Here is an 18,341-nt window from a genome sequence, read left to right on the forward strand (position 1 = left end):
CGGATGCATCGGCGACAGTTCAGGACCCGGAACACCGGTGGAGGAGGTGATTGCCGGTGCCGGTCTACCGGAAGCTACGTCGTGCTGGGACCTCGGAAGGTGTCCTCCTCGAAACACGCGTCGTCACCATTCACCTGGGCATTATGTTTGCCCCACGGCCTCATCCCTGCCTGGGGGACAACCTCATCGAGGCGACGGAATATGGCTGCCGGGCTTGACTTTCGTGTCGCCGGCCGTACTGTGTAAACAAACATTGTCTGGGTTAGGGTTCGCCAAAGACCTTCTCCAAGTGATTATGTCATCTTGTGGGCCGGCCATAGAGGTGCTCAATGGGAATTGTTTGACCCCCTTTTGCTTGTCAACAATTCCGTTTGTCGTCCATCACCACGGTGATTGCACGATGCCTTTTCTTCTCTTTGTGTTACGTGAATCCGTTTGTCTGACCGTGATTTCATCCCAAATAATGCCATGCCTCATTGCGAATCGCCTCACCTTTCAATAGTAGGTCTACTGGATTGATCTGCAGGTTAGCTCGTTATCGATACTACCAGACCCCCTCCCCTCAATACCCCAACTTCCCCTCACTTTGCGAGCATCCTCCAAACATCAACACCACATTGAACATCAACATCACCACAAGCAGCATTCATCACAGTACTCACCTTTGTCCGACTACCAAAAAAACCCACCACAATGTCTTCAGAAACCTCCATCCAAAAAGTCACCCTCGTCGGCGCCTCCGGCAACCTAGGCCACGTCCTCCTCTCTCACCTGCTCAACACAAACCTCCACACCACAATCCTCCAACGCGCCTCCTCCAAATCCACCTACCCCTCCCATCCCAACCTGACCATCACCACCGTCGATTCCTGGTCTCTCCCGGACCTCACCGGTGCTCTCCGAGGTCAACACGCCGTAATCGCCGCCTTCCCCCTCCGCGACCTGCACGCCCACCTCGTCCTAGCCGAAGCCGCCTACGCCTCTGAGACCGTAACGCGCTTCATCCCAGCCGACTATGGTAGCGTAGACGCGCGCAGCGCCAGAGCAAGGGAGCTGGTGCCTTTGTTTGGCAAAAAGGTGGAGGTGAGGGAGTTGTTGGAGAAGTTGTCGGAAAACAGCAGCGGCCGTTTCAGCTGGACTTCTTTGGTGAATGGCCACTTTTTCGACTGGGGACTTACCAATGGTTTTCTTCACTTCTATCCTTTCGAAAACCCGACGCCGAGGGCACATATCCTTGGTTCTGGAGACGAAAAGTCTAGCCAGGCGACGTTGGGGCAGGTGTCAAAGGCGGTGGTGAGGATTTTGACGGGTGATGAGGATCTTCTGGAGAAGACGAGGAACAAGGTTTTGATGCTGCAGAGTTTCCTGGTATCGCAGAATGAGGTTGTTGATGTCCTGGAAAAAGTGACGGGAAAGAAGTACAAGAGGGAGTATGTCGATGCGGAGGAGTATATCAGGGAGAGAAAGAAGGTGGCGGATGAAGGCGGGGAGGGAGCCGCGGAGGCGATTGAGGATTTGGTGTTTGCGCTGGGGGTGGTGGAGGGGGATTGGACGAGGAAGGAGGAGTTTTCGATGGAGTTGTTGGGGTTGGAGGAGGAGGACTTGAAGAAGGTGGTTAAGAAAGCGCTCCAAGAGAGTGAGGAGGGGAGGAAGTTGTTGGCTGGGGCTGGGGCTGGTAACTAAGGGTTATCTCGCTATTGGCGGTGGTCTTGGTGGGAAGGGGTTGCACGATGATGCATGTGAGGTATGGATGGTGACGAGAAAAAGATGGGAGATGCATTTCGAGAACCTCAAGGCATTGCGGAGAATGGATGAATGAATGAGCTTGTTGGCCGGCCCGAAACAACCGTGCAACATTACTGAGGTCGCTGTGATTACACTCCTCATGAAAGATGGGAAATGCTCGTATTGGGCATGGGATGAGAAGTGGCATGGGATGAGAAGTGGCAAGGGGACAAGGGACTTCACATCTTTTCGAGCAGCACCAGCTCCGATCTTTATCATAACGAGATCCACACAAGAAGCACGCAAACAGTTCACAATCTGAGGAACCCCACAAGGGACAACGAAAACAATTCGGACAATGGGGCCTTTGCTGCCTTCTCTTGGCTGGTGCTGGCCTGTCGCGCTGGTACATTTATGGCGACGACGTGGCCTACAGCATGAAACACGTTGATCAGCACAACACATCGTATCTCGAGATATGGGAATTCCATTTCCCTGCGTGTATATCCTCAAGTCAGCGAACAGGCCCGACAAGTTCCGTGAAGTTTGCTCATCCGGGTCATTCCTTAGACGTTCAGTCAGGGTCCAGTGCCGAACTCCTGAAACATCTAGGCCGCCTTCGGGGACCAACGCACAGAACCAGATCGTCTGAAACAAGAGTATGTATCGGGGATTCACCAGCCCTACTACCGTAATCACGGGGATTACTTACTCGGTTTTCCGTTAAGGCAAGTTTTCGGCCAGATGTCCTTTTCTGGTCTAGGTGAAGCGGGAAAGATCTAGACATGATCGGATTGTTCTCGCCGTTAATGGCATGCTCATGATGTGTGCTAACCTACAAAGGCAACCTTCGAGAAGGATCGGCTGCGACTTCGACCCTTCCAGGTTCCTTTCACCCTATCTCTGTCGTCGAGCTAGCCGGACAGCTAGCCGGACGAAAACAGCTTGCCCCTGGGTGTTATCCACCAACCCCCTTGGAAAACAAGGAAGGTCCTCGTTTATGATGGTTTGTGGAGACTTTTCACTTTTGCTGGCAGCTATTCATAGATGCAAATATTTCCGATTATTTCCTGGTTTCTGTCTGTTATCGTTGGGCGGAACAAGTGGCTGTCTCTGTGTTTTGGTTCGTCTTCGTTCCGAAATCCGTGTTTCGGGACAGACGGAGGTGTATGTAGCTGGTCCCTTGAGAAGATCTCTAGGAGAAAATCTCTGAATGCCAGAAAAAAAAAAAGAAAATCAGGGACAAACCGCCCGGGGGACGAAGAAGCTTATCGAGAAACTCGCTTCAACCTATGAGGCGCAGCCTGTTGTCCAAATGGGAATGTACACTTTACGAGTCGGGACTGGAGCCAAAGAAAGGAAGCCAGTCGGGAGCCCGGATCTATATGGACTCGACACCTGCAGCACGACGTCAGTCCTACCGGGATGAATCGGGGAGTGAGAAGCTTATCGGGGTCCACAACAGCCCTGTTAAACTGGAACCTCCTGGGTCCTCCACGTCTCCACGAGTGGAGGAGGGATGGACATTGACAGCTCTCCTCTTGGCAAAGCAGTAGCTTCCGTACGCTCCGTGGAAGCTTCCATAACCCCTGAGCTGAGAGAAGCTTCCGCTATCTGTTGCCGTTTCCTTCACCTCCTGTTGCTGCGATGTCGGTGCGAGAATGTGGAGTGTCGTGGGAGGATCAGGGGCTCTGGTTGGTCTGTTTCTGCTCGTCGTGTTCTAAACACCACGTCGATAAAGTACACTCGCGGTTCGCGCTCGCGGGTTCAGTTTCAACTTTACGGTCTGTGCAATATCTGGTGCACTACTTGCTCATACTGACGAAAAGACGGTTTGGCATTGGATTATCTAAGCGCACCCTTCATGTCGGTGAAGAGGTCAAGGCGTTGTGGCCACTGGGTTATCGCGGCTATCTGATTCAGTGTCCTACGGGATACCCATTTTGGTGGTGTATCGTGAGCAAGTGGAAGAACGAACTGGATGTCCGCAATGAAGCACCATGGAAATCACGTCTCGATATTATCTGGAGATCTTCCGAATACCTTCCTTATTCACGGTGGAATTCAACGTTCTCGACTTCCTCCCGCATCGGATGGGCCAATCGGTCAAAGGAAAACAAAACAACGGCGTCTCCCGTCTGGACTCTGAAGGGAAATAACTGCGGCGGTGAGTTCATCCTCCAGAGGGTTAAAAGCTCGGGGAACGATCATAAAAATAAATGGCGAATTTTGAATACTGCATTGTGTCGTCGATGTCGTATATGTAACACAAACAGCGAAACCGCCGGTTAAGAATATCGGCATCCTAAACGAATGCCATACGTAGCGGTGACACCAATGCTGCATCGAATTCAAGCCACTGCCGTTGAACCCTTCCGAAACCCTTGATGACGATCGATTGTGCTACCATCTCTTCGTCCACCGGACGTATCGGCAAGCCAGCAGGGCCAGGAGGTGTTGGACAAGTGAAGTGGGGCGACGATCACAACGATAACGCTGGAGATTTGACAATGACGCTCCAATCACCTCCATGGATTGGAAAGAAAGTGGGAGTCGTAACGAAATCGCCCCCTGAAAATGTTCCGCAAGTCCCGGCGCCAACAAGATGTCAACAACGCAGTCTGACATGGTGACAGGGCCAAGACCAGCGGTCCGCTCCCGATCAGAAAGCTTGTTTCGTCAAAGGTTCTCCACAGTTCAACACTTGTCAAGTCGGAGGAGCAGAACAAGCATTTCCTGACTTTTGACTTTGCTGGCACTCCCGCCACTCCCTGGCACTTCTTAACAGTTCACGGAGCATTGGCCTACGTAGACTGTTAGGTAATGAGAAGCAATTCATGTGTGTGCTTCCATGCTCCATCGACATCCATGACCGACACCATTACCAAATCCACAAAGCACGAGAAGGTTTAGCGAGAACTTCCGTGCGCTCCAGTCTTCATGGGGTCCCCATCCTCCAGATGCTCTGTGCTTTTGCTAGGTTGTGTGGACAACAGGGCTGTGGCGGTGGGTGCTTGTTCTTTTGTCTTGTCTTGTTGCTCTATGATAATCGTCTCGTCTCGCGTCGCGAGGATCCCCGGGCGACCCGGAAGGACAGACAACGAGAACTCGGATGGAGGAGTAATGGAAGCAGTGGAAACAGGAAGGGAAAGAGTTGGAAGAAATAGAAACACACCTGATATATATTGCGTCCTCTCCCACGGACTGATACCGAACTTTTCCTTTGAAGTCATCATCTCATCATCATCCATCAATCATCCTGACGGAGGAAGCCTCTCCTCACTTCACGGACAACACCTACCTATCAACCTAGACAACCTTTGCATCCACCGTCCGAGCTGATTGAACTGATATTGAGACAACAGCTTTATCATCTCATAATATCGACTTTCTCGACTTCGTTCTTCACCCTTTTCCCCTTATTACAACACCCTAATACACACATCACCATGAGCCAACAACAAAACCCCCCCTACGGCCGCCGCCTCATCCTCGACATCATCAAGGAGCGTGCCCACAACGAGCCCGACCGGGAATGGATGTCCGTTCCTCGTTCGTCCGATCCCAAGGACGGGTGGAAGATCGTCACCTACCTCGACGCCTACAACGGTATCAACCGCATTGCGCACAAGCTCACGCGGGTCTGCGGTGCTCCCGCGCCCAACTCGTTCCCCACGGTCGCCTACATCGGTCCCAACGACGTGCGCTACCATGTCTTCGCTCTAGGCGCCGTCAAGGCCGGCTTCCAGGCCCTCTTCATTTCTGCCCGTAACTCCGCCGAGGGCCAGCTGTACCTGTTTGAGCAGACGAACTGCAACATCTTGGTGTTCGACCAGAGCTACAAGGCCATGGTCCAGCCATGGCTCCACGAGCGCGAGATGACGGCGATTTTGGCGCTTCCCGCTGATGAGTGGTTCCCCGCCAATCAGGAGGACTTCCCGTACAACAAGACCTTTGAGGAGGCCGAGTGGGATCCCCTCCTTTTGCTTCACACTTCTGGAAGTACCGGTTTCCCCAAGCCCATCGTGGCCAGACAGGGTATGCTGGCTATCGCCGACAAGTACCACAACCTCCCTCCCCGTGAGGATGGCAAGCTCATGTGGGTTGCGGAGATGAGCAAGAGGGCCAAGAGGATCATGCATCCTAGTGAGTATTCCCCGGTCAAATGGTCGATCTGCAGGGTCCAATGCTAACACAGACGAAAAACAGTGCCCCTCTACCACGCGGCTGGCATGTACATCTCCATGCTCATGATGCACTACTACGACACCCCTGGTGCTTTGGGCGTTGGCGACCGTCCTCTCTCTTCCGACCTCGTTCTCGAGTACATCAAGTACGCCGACATCGAGGGCATGACCCTGCCTCCTGCCATTCTCGAGGAGCTATCCCAGGACGAGGAGGCCATCGAGGCCCTCAAGACGCTCAACTTTGTCTCCTTCGGCGGCGGTAACCTCGCTCCCGAGTCCGGTGACCGCCTGGTCGAGAACGGCGTAACGCTCTGCAACATCATCTCGGCGACCGAGTTTACTCCCTTCCCCTACTACTGGCAGTATGACAGAACGCTCTGGCGCTACTTCAACTTTGACACCGAGCTCTTCGGCATCGACTGGCGCCCCCATGACGGCGACTCCTCTTACGAGCAGGTGATCATCCGCAAGGAGAAGAACCCCGGTCTCCAGGGCTTCTTCTACACCTTCCCCGACCTCAAGGAATACAGCACCAAGGACTTGTACAAGCCCCATCCCACGCTCAAAGACTACTGGATCTACCAGGGTCGCGCCGACAACATCATTGTCTTCTCCAACGGCGAGAAGCTCAACCCCATCACCATCGAGGAGACGGTTCAGGGTCATCCCAAGGTCAAGGGCGCTATTGTCGTCGGCATGAACCGGTTCCAGCCTGCTCTGATCATCGAGCCGGCCGAGCACCCCGAAACTGAAGAGGCCAAGAAGGCTTTGCTGGATGAGATCTGGCCCACGGTCGTCCGCGTCAACAAGGAGACCGTTGCCCACGGCCAGATCGGCCGCCAGTACATAGGTCTCTCCACCCCCGGCAAGCCGTTCCTGCGTGCGGGTAAGGGCACCATCCAGCGCCCCGGTACCATCAGCATGTACAAGGCCGAGATCGACAAGATTTACGAGGACGCCGAGAAGGGAACTGCCACCGGCGAGGTCCCCAAGCTCGACCTCTCCTCTTCCGACGCCTTGATCCTCTCCATCGAGAAGCTCTTCGAGACCTCCCTCAACGCTCCCAAGCTTGAGGCCGACACCGATTTCTTCACCGCTGGCGTTGATTCCATGCAGACCATCACTGCCTCTCGTCTCATCCGCCAGGGTCTTGCTGCTGCCGGTGTGAACGTCGATGCCTCTGCCCTCGCCACCCGTGTCATCTACGGTAACCCTACTCCCAAGCGTCTGGCCGACTACCTCCTCTCTGTCGTTCGCAAGGACAACAAGGACGCCACCCACGGCACCTCAGACGACGAGCACCACGGCATGGAGGCCCTTGTCGAGAAGTACACCCAGGATCTCCCCACTCCCAAGCAGAACAAGCCCGCCCCTGCCGACGAGGGCCAGGTTGTCGTCATCACCGGCACCACTGGCGCCATCGGTTCCTACATGATCGACATCTGCTCGCACTCCTCCCGCGTCAGCAAGATCATCTGCCTCAACCGTTCCGAGGACGGCAAGGCTCGCCAGACTGCCTCCTCCTCCGGCCGCGGCTTGTCCACCGACTTCTCCAAGTGCGAGTTCTACCACGCCGACCTGTCGCGCGCCGATCTCGGTCTCACCCCTGAGGTCTACGCCAACTTGTTGACCTCGGTCGACCGCGTCATCCACAACCAGTGGCCAGTCAACTTCAACATCACCGTCGAGTCCTTCGAGCCTCACATCCGCGGCTGCCGCAACCTGGTCGACTTCTCCTACAAGGCCGATAAGAACGTGCCCATCATCTTTGTCTCCTCCATCGCCACCGTCGACCAGTGGCACGACGTCGACCGCACCGTTCCCGAGGCTTCTCTGCACGACTTCTCCATCTCCGCTGGCGGCTACGGCCAGTCCAAGCTTGTCTCTTCCTTGATCCTCGAGAAGGCCACCGAGGTCTCTGGCGTTCCCACCGAAGTCGTTCGTGTCGGCCAAGTCTGCGGCCCCTCTTCCGAGAAGGGATACTGGAACAAGCAGGAATGGCTTCCCTCCATCGTCGCCTCTTCTGTGTATCTCGGTCTCCTCCCCGACTCTCTGGGTCAGATGACCACGATCGACTGGACGCCCATCGAGGGCATCGCTAACTTGTTGCTCGAAGTCTCCGGCGTCACCGCCACCGTCCCGCTCGACAAGTTGCACGGATACTTCCACGGCGTCAACCCCGAGCGCACCACGTGGTCTGCGCTTGCGCCCGCCGTCAAGGAGTACTATGGCGACCGCATCAAGAAGATCGTTCCCTTGGATGAGTGGATCAATGCCCTCGAGAAGTCCCAGGAGAAGGCCGAGGATGTCACTCGAAACCCCGGCATCAAGCTCATTGACACCTACCGCGCGTGGTCCGAGTCCGCCAAGAAGGGAACCAAGTTCGTGCCGCTGGATATGACCCGCACCAAGAGCTACTCGAAGACGATGAGGGATATGAAGGCTGTTACGCCTGATCTGATGAAGAACTGGTGCAGACAGTGGAACTACTAAGCTGGATTCTTAAGAGGTTTAGGATATGGTGAAGGGGCTGCTTTAACGGTTGCATTGTTCAGCGAGGTTGCGATGACTTTTGATCTTTTGATCTTTTTCGTTGCTGATAGACTTGGGTTTTTTCTTCCTCTTGGTTGCCGGCCATGGCCATTGGCATTATTGTTGCATTTGCATCGGGTTTTGCATATAGACTTGGGTATTTGAGTGTGTTTTGATTAGGCGTTTTAGGTAGCATTATAATTGGTAGATTTTGTCGATCTCAACTGATGTCTTTTTTTTGTTGTGATTGTGACCGTGATCCTGGTGATGGTGTTGATTATTGATGATGGAAAAGGAGAAATGTTTGTGTTTACAGGGGATGCAAACAATCGCGGGGCACTATGGCTAATAGCTTTATGACCTTATCGGGGCTTATCGTCAATAGGAACATTGTGTCCGTTATCGGGTGGTTGCTACAGTACGTTTAATCAAAACTTCTACCGGACATCATCTCCTCTTCCTCCAGACAATCCAATTCCACTTTCCCATCACCCTTTCCCACTCGACCACCTTTGACAGCCTCCGAACCAAACGATGCCTTCTCGAGTCATACCTCCTTCTCTCGCTCCTCTTACAATCTCGACTGTCGACGCCTTGCCTCGGTCCTCCCTGACTTCCCCCCTCTGCCTCACCTCCTTGATGGCGTCGCTGACAATGGATGTCTCTGCCGACTTGAACTTCCACGCCGGAACCTTTCGCTCGAACAACTCGTCGATCTCTTCCAGAGCCCTTCCCTTCAGCTCCGGCAAGAAGAAGAAAAAGAACAGGGCACAGCAGAAGCTGGACCCAGCCCAGATGTACCCATACTTTGCGCCCCAGTTCATGTTCTCCGGGTTGATAAACTAGGGCGAGCAGAAAGACGTCAGCCACGCCATGAAATACCCGAGGCTGATGGCTGCCCCGACCGTGTACGACCGCAGCCTCGTGCTCACCAGCTCCGTTGCCACCGGGTAACTGGCAATGCCTACAAAGGCATTATACTCAAAGTTGAACAGGGCACTACACGCAATCAGACTGTCCCGAGCTCTCTTCGTACCCGCCTCTGTCGACGCCGAGATGGCCATGCCCAACATGAACATGCTCTGTACCACCGCTCCCGTTGTCATCAGTGTCCTCCGGCCCATGACATAGCGCATCAAGTACATACCGACATTGACCCCGATAAACCCGATACAAGTCTTCATGATGCTGTACCTGAAGGCCAACTCCACCGGCAGCCCCGACACGATCATGAAATACGTCGAGTAGCTGATGTAGAACCAACTCCCGCTTCCAGCCTGGGTAGCGATGACCCCGAAGCACAGTAGCGTTCTTCGAAGGTCACTGCCACGAAACATATCCAACGGCCCGACCGTACTCGCCAGCCTCTTCTCCTCTTCGATTCCCCTAACCATCTCCACCCATTCAACCTCCAATCTCTCCTGCCCTTCCTTGTCATCCTCCCTCACGACTCTCACCCGTTCCAACGCCCTTCTCCCTTCCGGATACCGTCCCCGACTAACCTCCCATCTGGGACTCTCTGGCACAGCCCACCACACCCCCGCCGACAGTACAACAGGAACAACAAACAATATCCCCAACGGCACCCTCCAACTGGCCTTGCCCATCCACCCCTTCGTCGCATTCGTCGTCACCGCGCCCAGCACACTGCCTATACACACCCATTCCGAGAATAGCGCAACCATGACACCTCTCAGGTGCGGCGGCGCCACTTCTGCACAATAAATGTTGGAAAAGGTCACGAGGAACCCGTTCCCGATTCCAAGGATTATTCGACCAACATATAATGCGGCTGCGGAAGATGTACTGATTTGGATGGCGGTGCCGAGGGATGTGAGGAAACATGCTAGAAGCAAGGCGGGACGGTGGCCGTAGAGGTGGGAGAAGGGGCCGGCGAAGAGGGTGGATAATAAAGAGCCGAGGGTTAGGAACGACGAGAGGAGTTGTTGGAAGGTGTGCTGGTCGTGGTTGCGTTGTCAGCTGGGAGTAGACAAGAGGGAGACAACATGGAGGACTGAAGGGGTGTAGGAACATATGCCAATGCCATACCCACCAGGAGCACTGGGGTCGGGATATCCAAACACCTTGAGAAAGCCCGGCATTGCTTGAAGGGCGGCGAGACAAGCGCTGTCGAGGCCGTATTGCATGTTGGCGAGGGAAACGAGCGCGCAGATGAGGAGGCATTTCTTGTTGGTCTAGAGAGAGGTTTCGGGGAGCTTATCGACGGTAGGTGACGGCGAGTCCTTTCTCTCTTTGCCTTTTTCTTTGGTGGTCATTTTGTGGTTCACTTTTGCTGTGGGTTTTCTTGATCAAGTGATAGAGATGACGCAGTGGATATTAGTAAGCAGAGGTCGCCGAAGAAGCAAGTGCTTCTTGCAACTTAAGAACAGACCATCAACACCCCTGAGAGGGGTTCAGGATCATCACCACTTTCCCCAACACCAGTCTCGCCCATGGTTCTGAAGTCGGAGGTGAGGGGTTAATGTCGCCTCGAGCGGCCGCACATCTATCTCCGGACAGCCAATATTGATCCCCAAGCTGGTTCATCACTTCACACCCAACGCTGTCTGCGCCTCCCTGAGAATTGGTTTTCTGAACCACAAATGTCGACCATAGATAGCAACCATATCATGCTGGGAGAGTGGGGGGATGGCACACCTGATATACTCGAAAAAGAAGATCCCCGCATTTCGGCAGTTGAGAGTCCCCGTTCGTCCTCTGGCTGGATTGTTGAGGCATATTGGAATGGGACGGCCCGTGGCGATACCACATACAAAGCTTTCTAGCTTGACTAGTGTCAGTGGTGATCTTTCGTTGTTATCAAGTTTGCGGGGAGGAAGAAAAGACCATCATGTCATGGAGAACTTACGGCGCCGTTTGAAAGCGTGGTCGCTGTCAAGGAAGCCGTGAAGCTGTTCCCATACTCACGATGGCCGTGCCAGCCAGTGCCGGGCGTTTTTCTCGATATCGATACCTGACTGCATCGATCCTCCACTTTCGGCGACGGTCTGGTCGGAGCGGCCTGAGGCGCTTGCGTGAGCAAATCGCGGTTGGGAGTAGGGGTATTGCTGATTTGGTCATGGACGCGAGGGTTGCTCCTTTTGGGTGCCGTATCACGTCCGACCTCTCTCCTCTTTTTCTTTTCTTTCTCCTACAACACCGACTTCTGAAACGGGCTGACTGCTCCTCCCATCCATCTTTGAAGGCAGCACCGTTCCAGACTCAATACCTGGCCGTATCAGTCTTCTCGGTGACGCGTGAGCAGCCTGGGGTCCCATCTCTGACTGGCTAGCCATGATCGCGAGGAAGGATTGACTGGTAAGGACCGAACCCAAGGGGTATTGGCGTCATCAAGATGGTGTCCGCCTGTGGCCTTGGTGTTAGGACGTCTCTCAATGGATTGGTCGGATTCTCGCCCACGGTGCTGTGGGAAGTTTTCTTCCCCTTTCCCCTTTCCTCTTTTCTCTTTTCACTTTTTGCTTTTCTCTTTGCCCCCTCCTACGACCAACTTCTGAACAGCGGACTGACCCCTCCCGCATCGATTGATCAAACAAACGCCTTCCTTCCATTTGCTTTTCGACCGTGTTCATTCTGACGTATCGCCTCCCATGTCTGGTGAGTCTGGTGAGTCTGGCGATCGAATGTCAACAACCTAAGCGCGCCTCACTAAGGCCGGCATACATGAGCCGCACACACGAGCCACAACAATGGCATGCAAGCATACAAGAATGCATCTTAAACTCGTCATGCGCGGTTCATCTTCAATTGGGTCGTCCATTCGCTGCCGCTTTCACCCGTTGGACTACATCATTAACGTCTCTCAGGCGCATCCCCTTTTGCAATCAGATCGTTTTTGCGTCTTTTAGTCGACAATTCTCAACAACTCTCCATTCCACGATTTTCGCATGTCTGGGAGGAGACAACGTTATTACGTCATCTATCAACCACCAGAAGCGCCTCCGGTTCTCGAAAGATTTCACGTCATGGATACGACATGCCAGTTCCATATCATACCTTTTGCCTCTCGCAAACATCGGACATAAAGCAGCGGGCTGTCCCTGGCGAGGCTGTGTTGCATCTTCGGGTACCGAGGAGGAACCGGTGGTATGATCCTGGGAGCGCCAGATACACGTTCTCGACCCATGCAAGCGTGAGGTCCAAAGGGAACCTCCAGCAGAACCGCAGAGGTGAGCAGGAGAGAGACTGTGAAGTCAGATGAGAACCCGTGGCAAATTCAACGGCAGAGCACTCAATGCCATCGGACTTCTCGCCCCAAGGCAAAGGGTCGGAAGCAATGCAGCAGTGCCTACCAGAGTCTGCAAGCGTTGTGAGATGAGATGGCGCGGTGCAAGGCGCTAAGGGACAGAGCGAGTGAGCGGCCTGGAGATGTCGGAACCCGAGTAGGACACTCCAACATGGAGCTTAGCAAGATGAGGAGATCACTATCATTGATCTCCTATTTAACTGCGTGAGAAGTCACCTCTCAGTCGATCATTTACCCATCATCCTTCAGTACAACCGCTTCTGTTATATCAACAACACACACCTGTGCAACCAGAAGAAGAACAGCACGTCAGCAAATCACAAAGCTCGAAGGACACTCGCTTGAACCTCACTGCCTCACGATTCTGACACCCTCAACGCAACCAACAACCAACACAGTTCTTACCACCACTTCAAGCAACCATGAAGTCCACCACCCTCGCTGTCCTCCTCGCCGCCGCCGGCTCCATCGAGGCCATCACCGTCTCCCTTCCCTCCGGTGTGACCGTCCCCTCGGGCGTGACTTTGCCCACCGGTGTCACCGTCGTGACCGCCACCGCCTCCGCCGCCAACGGAAAGCGCTTCTTGCACGCCCTCGGCCACGACAAGCGCCAGTTCGCCGGCCTGACACAGAGCGCCGCCGCCACCACGACCGCTGCCGCCGCCGCAGGTCAAGGCGCCAACAGCAACGTCGCTGACGGCGATGACGACGACACCAACGCTAATGCTGATGCCGATGGCGATGGTGTTGATGATGCCCAGGAGGGCGATGGCAGTGATGGAGGCGCCGATGATGCCAATGCTAATGTGGATAATGCCGCTGGAGGTGACGACGCCAACGCTGATGCTGCGGCTGGAGGAGATGATGCCAATGCGGATAATGCCGCTGGAGGTGACGATATGAACGCTGATACCGCGGCTGGAGGAGATGATGCCAACGCTGATGCGTCCAGTGGCGATGCTGCGAACGGCAATAATGCTGCGGGCGGTCAAGGGGAGGGGCAAGTTGACGCTATCATGGGCGGATTTGCGAGGAAGTTGAGGGTTAAGCGGGAGTAAGCATCTCACATCTCACTTGAGATTGGGGAAGTTCGATTTATTTTGTTGGGCTTTTAGGCCCTTGGATCCTGAGAAATGGTTGGAAGTTGGAGTGTAATGGCTGAAGGAGGAGATGGCTCACGTCACTTGTATGCGCGGTGGAGTGGCTTAGATGGGAATGGTAGGAAAGAATGGACACAGAATGTTTTCATGTTCTCTTCTCTTTGGGGCTGTTGCTAGGCGAGCTTCCTTGTACAACTTTCTTTGCTTTGGGTTTTTTGGTCTTTGGTGGAGGGTAATGGATATGGATATCTGGACGGCGTTGAGGTGGACTGTACTGGATTTGGGGAAAGGAAAAGGAAAATAACAGGACCCGAAAAACAAAAACAGGATACAAATGGGAAAGATTAGAAGCAGCGGCATTGGAGGTTCGGGACTTGGATCGTAGATCTGCCAGTTACAGGAGCAATCGACAATGCACGTGTTTTGTTTTTTGATCTCGGGCCTGTCTCCCTCGACCTCGGTGAGATGAGATGAGATGGAGGAGAGAAACAGTTGAGTTCGAACAACCTTCTCGCTGCTCACAATCACCACTCAGTCACTCACCATCACAGGACATACACAAAAACGACCAACATCGAACTGCCGAATGTCGAAGCATCGTGACGAGTCCCTCACTAACCTCGCTTGTGTAGTCGCTAACGCCTGTATGTCTCCAGTAAAACCGTCTCGGTACTTCTTCCCTTTTCGTCCACGGGAGCTAGCGGTCTTACCTCCGTGAAATGCCAAGATCAAAGCAGAGAGGTCCGCTGTCCGGTAGTGGTTGCCACTGGCTTGGGTGCTTGCGCGTCCGCGTTGTGGTCGTGCACCGTTGCATCGGAACGTTTCAACTGGCTATTTAGCCTAAAAGCTTTTCTGGTTACCACGTGGAATGCTGGAATGGAAGGGAAACGCAACCGGGTAGGTGGTGTTGAAAATGGGATGTGCAGACTGTACCACTAACAGTACGCTCTACTATGGCTATAAGCCAGCTGTTAGTGGTAACCGGTGCACATCCCATTCTTCACACCACCTACTGGGAAAGAAGGAGGACGGTTCATGCTTTCTGAACTGAACATCGACAGTGCCCGTGAAAGCAGTGGGAGGCAAAGGACGACGAAAGAAAGAGGCTCGTGACTGCGAAGTGTTTCATTGAGCGGTTGAACCAAACTCCAACGCGCACATGTAAGTGAATCCAAATCCGGGTCCCCGGTCGTGAGTGTCGACACCGTTTAACATGGAACTGACTGCTGGACGCGTATGTAGGACCATTGGAGCGGCGGCCCCATCGACTGCCACCCCCATCGGGACATCGGGATAAGAGCTTGGCTTTTCCGATCCAAATGCTGCACGGACCGGACTCCGATGAGGCGACGCACGAAAAGGGGCCCAGGAAAAGGAAGCCAAATCCGGGGTTATGCGCATGAAGATCGAAAAAGGAAGTCTGAGAGTCTGAGAGCCGCGCCAGAGGCCAACGGTTCACACAAGCGCTCCACTAGAAGGCCAGGGAACGCTGATTCTCTTCGACTAACACCGTCACAACGGTCCATCCATCCACCATTGCACCATGGGTCTGGAGCTAGCTCCTGGGTCTGGGGTAGATGGTCCTTCGTTCTGGTTCCGCGTTGATGACCAGGTTCCTTACCAGGGCATGACTGGAGGATGGTGAGATCTTGCGGGGAGCGCTGGTATCCAGGGGTGAGGACTGGATGGAGGTGACCGACATGGAATGATCTAGGGCAGGGCGTACGTACCACGGCCACGGCGCCTATGGTAGGACGACTGGAGTATAAGACCCCATCGTCACCTCCAGTCCCTCCTCGGATCTCTCGAGTCTCCCTCTCCCCAGGTACAACCGCTTCTTCCATCCTCCGGTTCAACTCAACATGCATCTCCCCACCGTTCTCTCCGTCGTCTTCGCCGCGGCCGGCGTCACCGCCCAGCTCAACGACCTCGCCGTTGCTGCTGGTCTCAAGTACTTCGGTACCTGCGGCTCCGAGGGCAACATCAACTCGGACACCACCTACCGCAACATCCTCAACAACAAGAGCGAGTTCGGTCAGCTCGTTCCCGAGAACGGCCAGAAGTGGGATGCCACCGAGCCCAGCCGCGGACAGTTCACTTACTCCTCGGGAGATATCGTTGCTGGAGTTGCCAAGCAGAATGGACAGCTTCTCAGGTGCCACACTTTGGTTTGGTACAGCCAGTTGCCTTCTTGGGGTAAGGACTTCCATCTATGAATGAGGGTAATTACGGGATAGAATGGTAAACTGAAAGGCAATGTAACAGTCTCTGGCGGTTCCTGGAACCGTTCCACCCTTCAGTCCGTCATCGAGACGCACATCAACAACGTCATGGGCCACTACAAAGGCCAGTGCTACGCCTGGGACGTCGTCAACGAGGCCGTCAACGATGATGGCACCTGGCGCCCTTCGGTATTCTTGAGCACCTTCAACACGGATTACTTCGCCATTTCCTTCAGGGCCGCCAAGGCTGCTGACCCCAACACCAAGCTGTGAGTCTTTCTCCCCATACCCTCCATCCATTCCTCACAACCGGACTGACACCTCCCAGGTACTACAACGACTACAACCTCGAGTACAACCAAGCCAAGACCGATCGGGCCGTCGAGCTCGTCAAGATCGTCCAAGCCGCCGGCGCCCCCATCGACGGCGTCGGTTTCCAAGGCCACTTGATTGTCGGCAGCACGCCCTCGCGCTCGGCTCTTGCCACGACCCTCAAGCGTTTCACCGCTCTCGGCGTCGAAGTCGCCTACACAGAGCTCGACATCCGGCACTCCTCGGTGCCAGCCTCATCCTCCGCGCTCGTCACGCAAGGTAACGACTTCGCCAACGTGGTCGGTTCCTGCCTGGACGTCGCCGGCTGCGTCGGCGTCACCATCTGGGGTTTCACCGACAAGTACTCGTGGATCCCGCAGACCTTCCCCGGCCAGGGTGATGCTCTTCTGTATAACAGCAACTTCGGCAAGAAGCCCGCATGGACCAGCGTCAGCTCCGTTTTGGCGGCCAAGGCCACCAACCCCCCTCCTGCGCAGACGACTACCCTTGCAACTATCACTACTGCCCCTCCTGCGCAGACGACTACTACCTCTAGGCCTGCGGTGTCGACTACCTCTGCCGCTGCACCGGGCGGTGCGCAGCAGACGCGCTGGGGCCAGTGTGGTGGTATTGGCTGGAGCGGACCGACTGCTTGCCAGAGCCCGTGGACTTGCCAGGTCTTGAACCCTTACTATAGCCAGTGCTTGTAAGCTTTAAGCTGTAAGCTGGCAAGAGGGATTGAAGGTTGGGGAGCGGGAGTAGTGATGTGGTGAGAAGGGGGAGGGATTCTTGTACATATTTGTCCCGGAGAGATCTTCTGCTCCTGATCGGAGGTGTCAGAGGGGACTGAGGTAGAGAGTGGCGTTGTACATACCAGTTTTTGAACATCCCTTACATGCAATTTCATCTGGATGTGTCCAATGTGCCTTTGCTGCTTCGCTCGTCTTCTGTCACACGGACATTTGCCCACAGTTCTGGGTTAGATGTTCCGAGGCTTAACAGAACCTTAACACGTTGCATTAGCCTTGACTGCCGATGGCGCTGAGCATCATCCTGAGGTTCCCCTTTCATCACGGGGCGAGAGGGCACCGTTAGGGGCATGGTGAGATATGCACTGTTATACAATGTGCATTAAAGACAGGTCAGCCCGTGCATGCGTACATGCAGCTCCAGTGACTGCTGGGCCACAACGACGACCGGACAGAAGCCGATGCTAGAGGAAAGAAGGAGAATGGGTAAAAAGCTCTCAGGAAAATCCACATAAAGACCGCTAGATAGATACCTCGAGGCATTAGGCGACAAGGCTCGGTACGCACCTCAGTATGTACCACACGTCTTTGGCATAAGAAGGCCTTGAAACCCAGCCTTTGGTTGAAGGTTGAAAGGATCTACAAGGCCTTTGAGACCAAAGTAGTTTATCAGCTGAATTGAACCCTTTGTTCCAAGCCCAGAACTCTGCCCTTGTCACAATGGCCTCATATGCTGTACTCGAAATGTCCATCACAGCCCGGTCAAGAGTGGTGCAGTTCCGTCTTCGCTTTTCCCACCTGTCGTCGTTGTCAGAATGGTCATTGTCGGAATCTTTGTCGCTCTCCTCCTCTTGCTTAACCCGCTTCTTCGCGACATCCTCGTCGTCATCCCCGTCGAGATCAGCCGTGGACCTGCTGCGCTTGCGGTCATTTGCATCCACCACCTCAGCAACCTTCTCCATCATCTTTCCCTTTGCATCCTCCAGCGCAGACCCCACTGTGCGACTGAGCTGCACAACCTCAGCATGGATCAAGACCTCCTCCTCCTCAACAAGCTGCAGGACCGCAGTCTCGGTATCGCGTATCCTGGCCAGCAGCTTAGTCTCGGTGTCGCTGAGCGCCTTCTCAACGGTAGATAATACGGGGCCGGCGTTTGCGCATTTGACGCAGGTTGAGTTGCTCTTTTTTTTTGTTGTTGTGGTTATTTTTAACGTCTACTTCCGCCTCCCGTAGGGCATGAGACGTGCCGC

At 54.4% G+C, this 18,341-nt stretch overlaps 5 protein-coding genes across 5 annotated transcripts; 4 read left to right on the forward strand and 1 right to left on the reverse strand.

The window, feature by feature from the left end:
• The first annotated feature begins 618 nt into the window (after nucleotides 1-618).
• SMAC4_07672 (uncharacterized protein) lies at nucleotides 619-2,113 on the forward strand. The gene has a single exon (XM_003350818.2). It carries the CDS (start codon nucleotides 694-696, stop codon nucleotides 1,681-1,683), a length of 990 nt encoding a protein of 329 aa, XP_003350866.1. The 5' UTR covers nucleotides 619-693; the 3' UTR covers nucleotides 1,684-2,113.
• Nucleotides 2,114-5,174: 3,061 nt separating this feature from the next.
• Nucleotides 5,175-8,405, forward strand: SMAC4_07671 (uncharacterized protein; the record flags this gene model as incomplete). Its single annotated transcript, XM_003350817.1, has 2 exons — nucleotides 5,175-5,871; nucleotides 5,935-8,405. 2 exons carry the CDS (start codon nucleotides 5,175-5,177, stop codon nucleotides 8,403-8,405), a joined length of 3,168 nt encoding a protein of 1,055 aa, XP_003350865.1.
• A 293-nt stretch (nucleotides 8,406-8,698) lies between these two features.
• Nucleotides 8,699-11,484, reverse strand: SMAC4_07670 (uncharacterized protein). Its single transcript, XM_003350816.2, has 4 exons — nucleotides 10,498-11,484; nucleotides 9,377-10,158; nucleotides 9,020-9,286; nucleotides 8,699-8,857 (listed from the first exon to the last, which is right to left on the reverse strand). The coding sequence occupies exons 1-4, from the start codon at nucleotides 10,589-10,591 to the stop codon at nucleotides 8,807-8,809; spliced, it is 1,194 nt and encodes a 397-aa protein (XP_003350864.1). The 5' UTR covers nucleotides 10,592-11,484; the 3' UTR covers nucleotides 8,699-8,806.
• Nucleotides 11,485-12,642: 1,158 nt separating this feature from the next.
• Nucleotides 12,643-13,766, forward strand: SMAC4_07669 (uncharacterized protein; the record flags this gene model as incomplete). Its single annotated transcript, XM_003350815.2, has 2 exons — nucleotides 12,643-13,321; nucleotides 13,394-13,766. Exons 1-2 carry the CDS (start codon nucleotides 13,131-13,133, stop codon nucleotides 13,764-13,766), a joined length of 564 nt encoding a protein of 187 aa, XP_003350863.1. The 5' UTR covers nucleotides 12,643-13,130.
• Nucleotides 13,767-14,874: 1,108 nt separating this feature from the next.
• Nucleotides 14,875-17,308, forward strand: SMAC4_07668 (uncharacterized protein). Its single transcript, XM_066090674.1, has 4 exons — nucleotides 14,875-14,969; nucleotides 15,051-16,004; nucleotides 16,062-16,299; nucleotides 16,359-17,308. Exons 2-4 carry the CDS (start codon nucleotides 15,671-15,673, stop codon nucleotides 17,050-17,052), a joined length of 1,266 nt encoding a protein of 421 aa, XP_065947869.1. The 5' UTR covers nucleotides 14,875-14,969; nucleotides 15,051-15,670; the 3' UTR covers nucleotides 17,053-17,308.
• Nucleotides 17,309-18,341: the final 1,033 nt, after the last annotated feature.

This window comes from Sordaria macrospora, chromosome 7 (genome assembly GCF_033870435.1).
Source record: "Sordaria macrospora chromosome 7, complete sequence".
Taxonomy (NCBI): domain Eukaryota; kingdom Fungi; phylum Ascomycota; class Sordariomycetes; order Sordariales; family Sordariaceae; genus Sordaria; species Sordaria macrospora.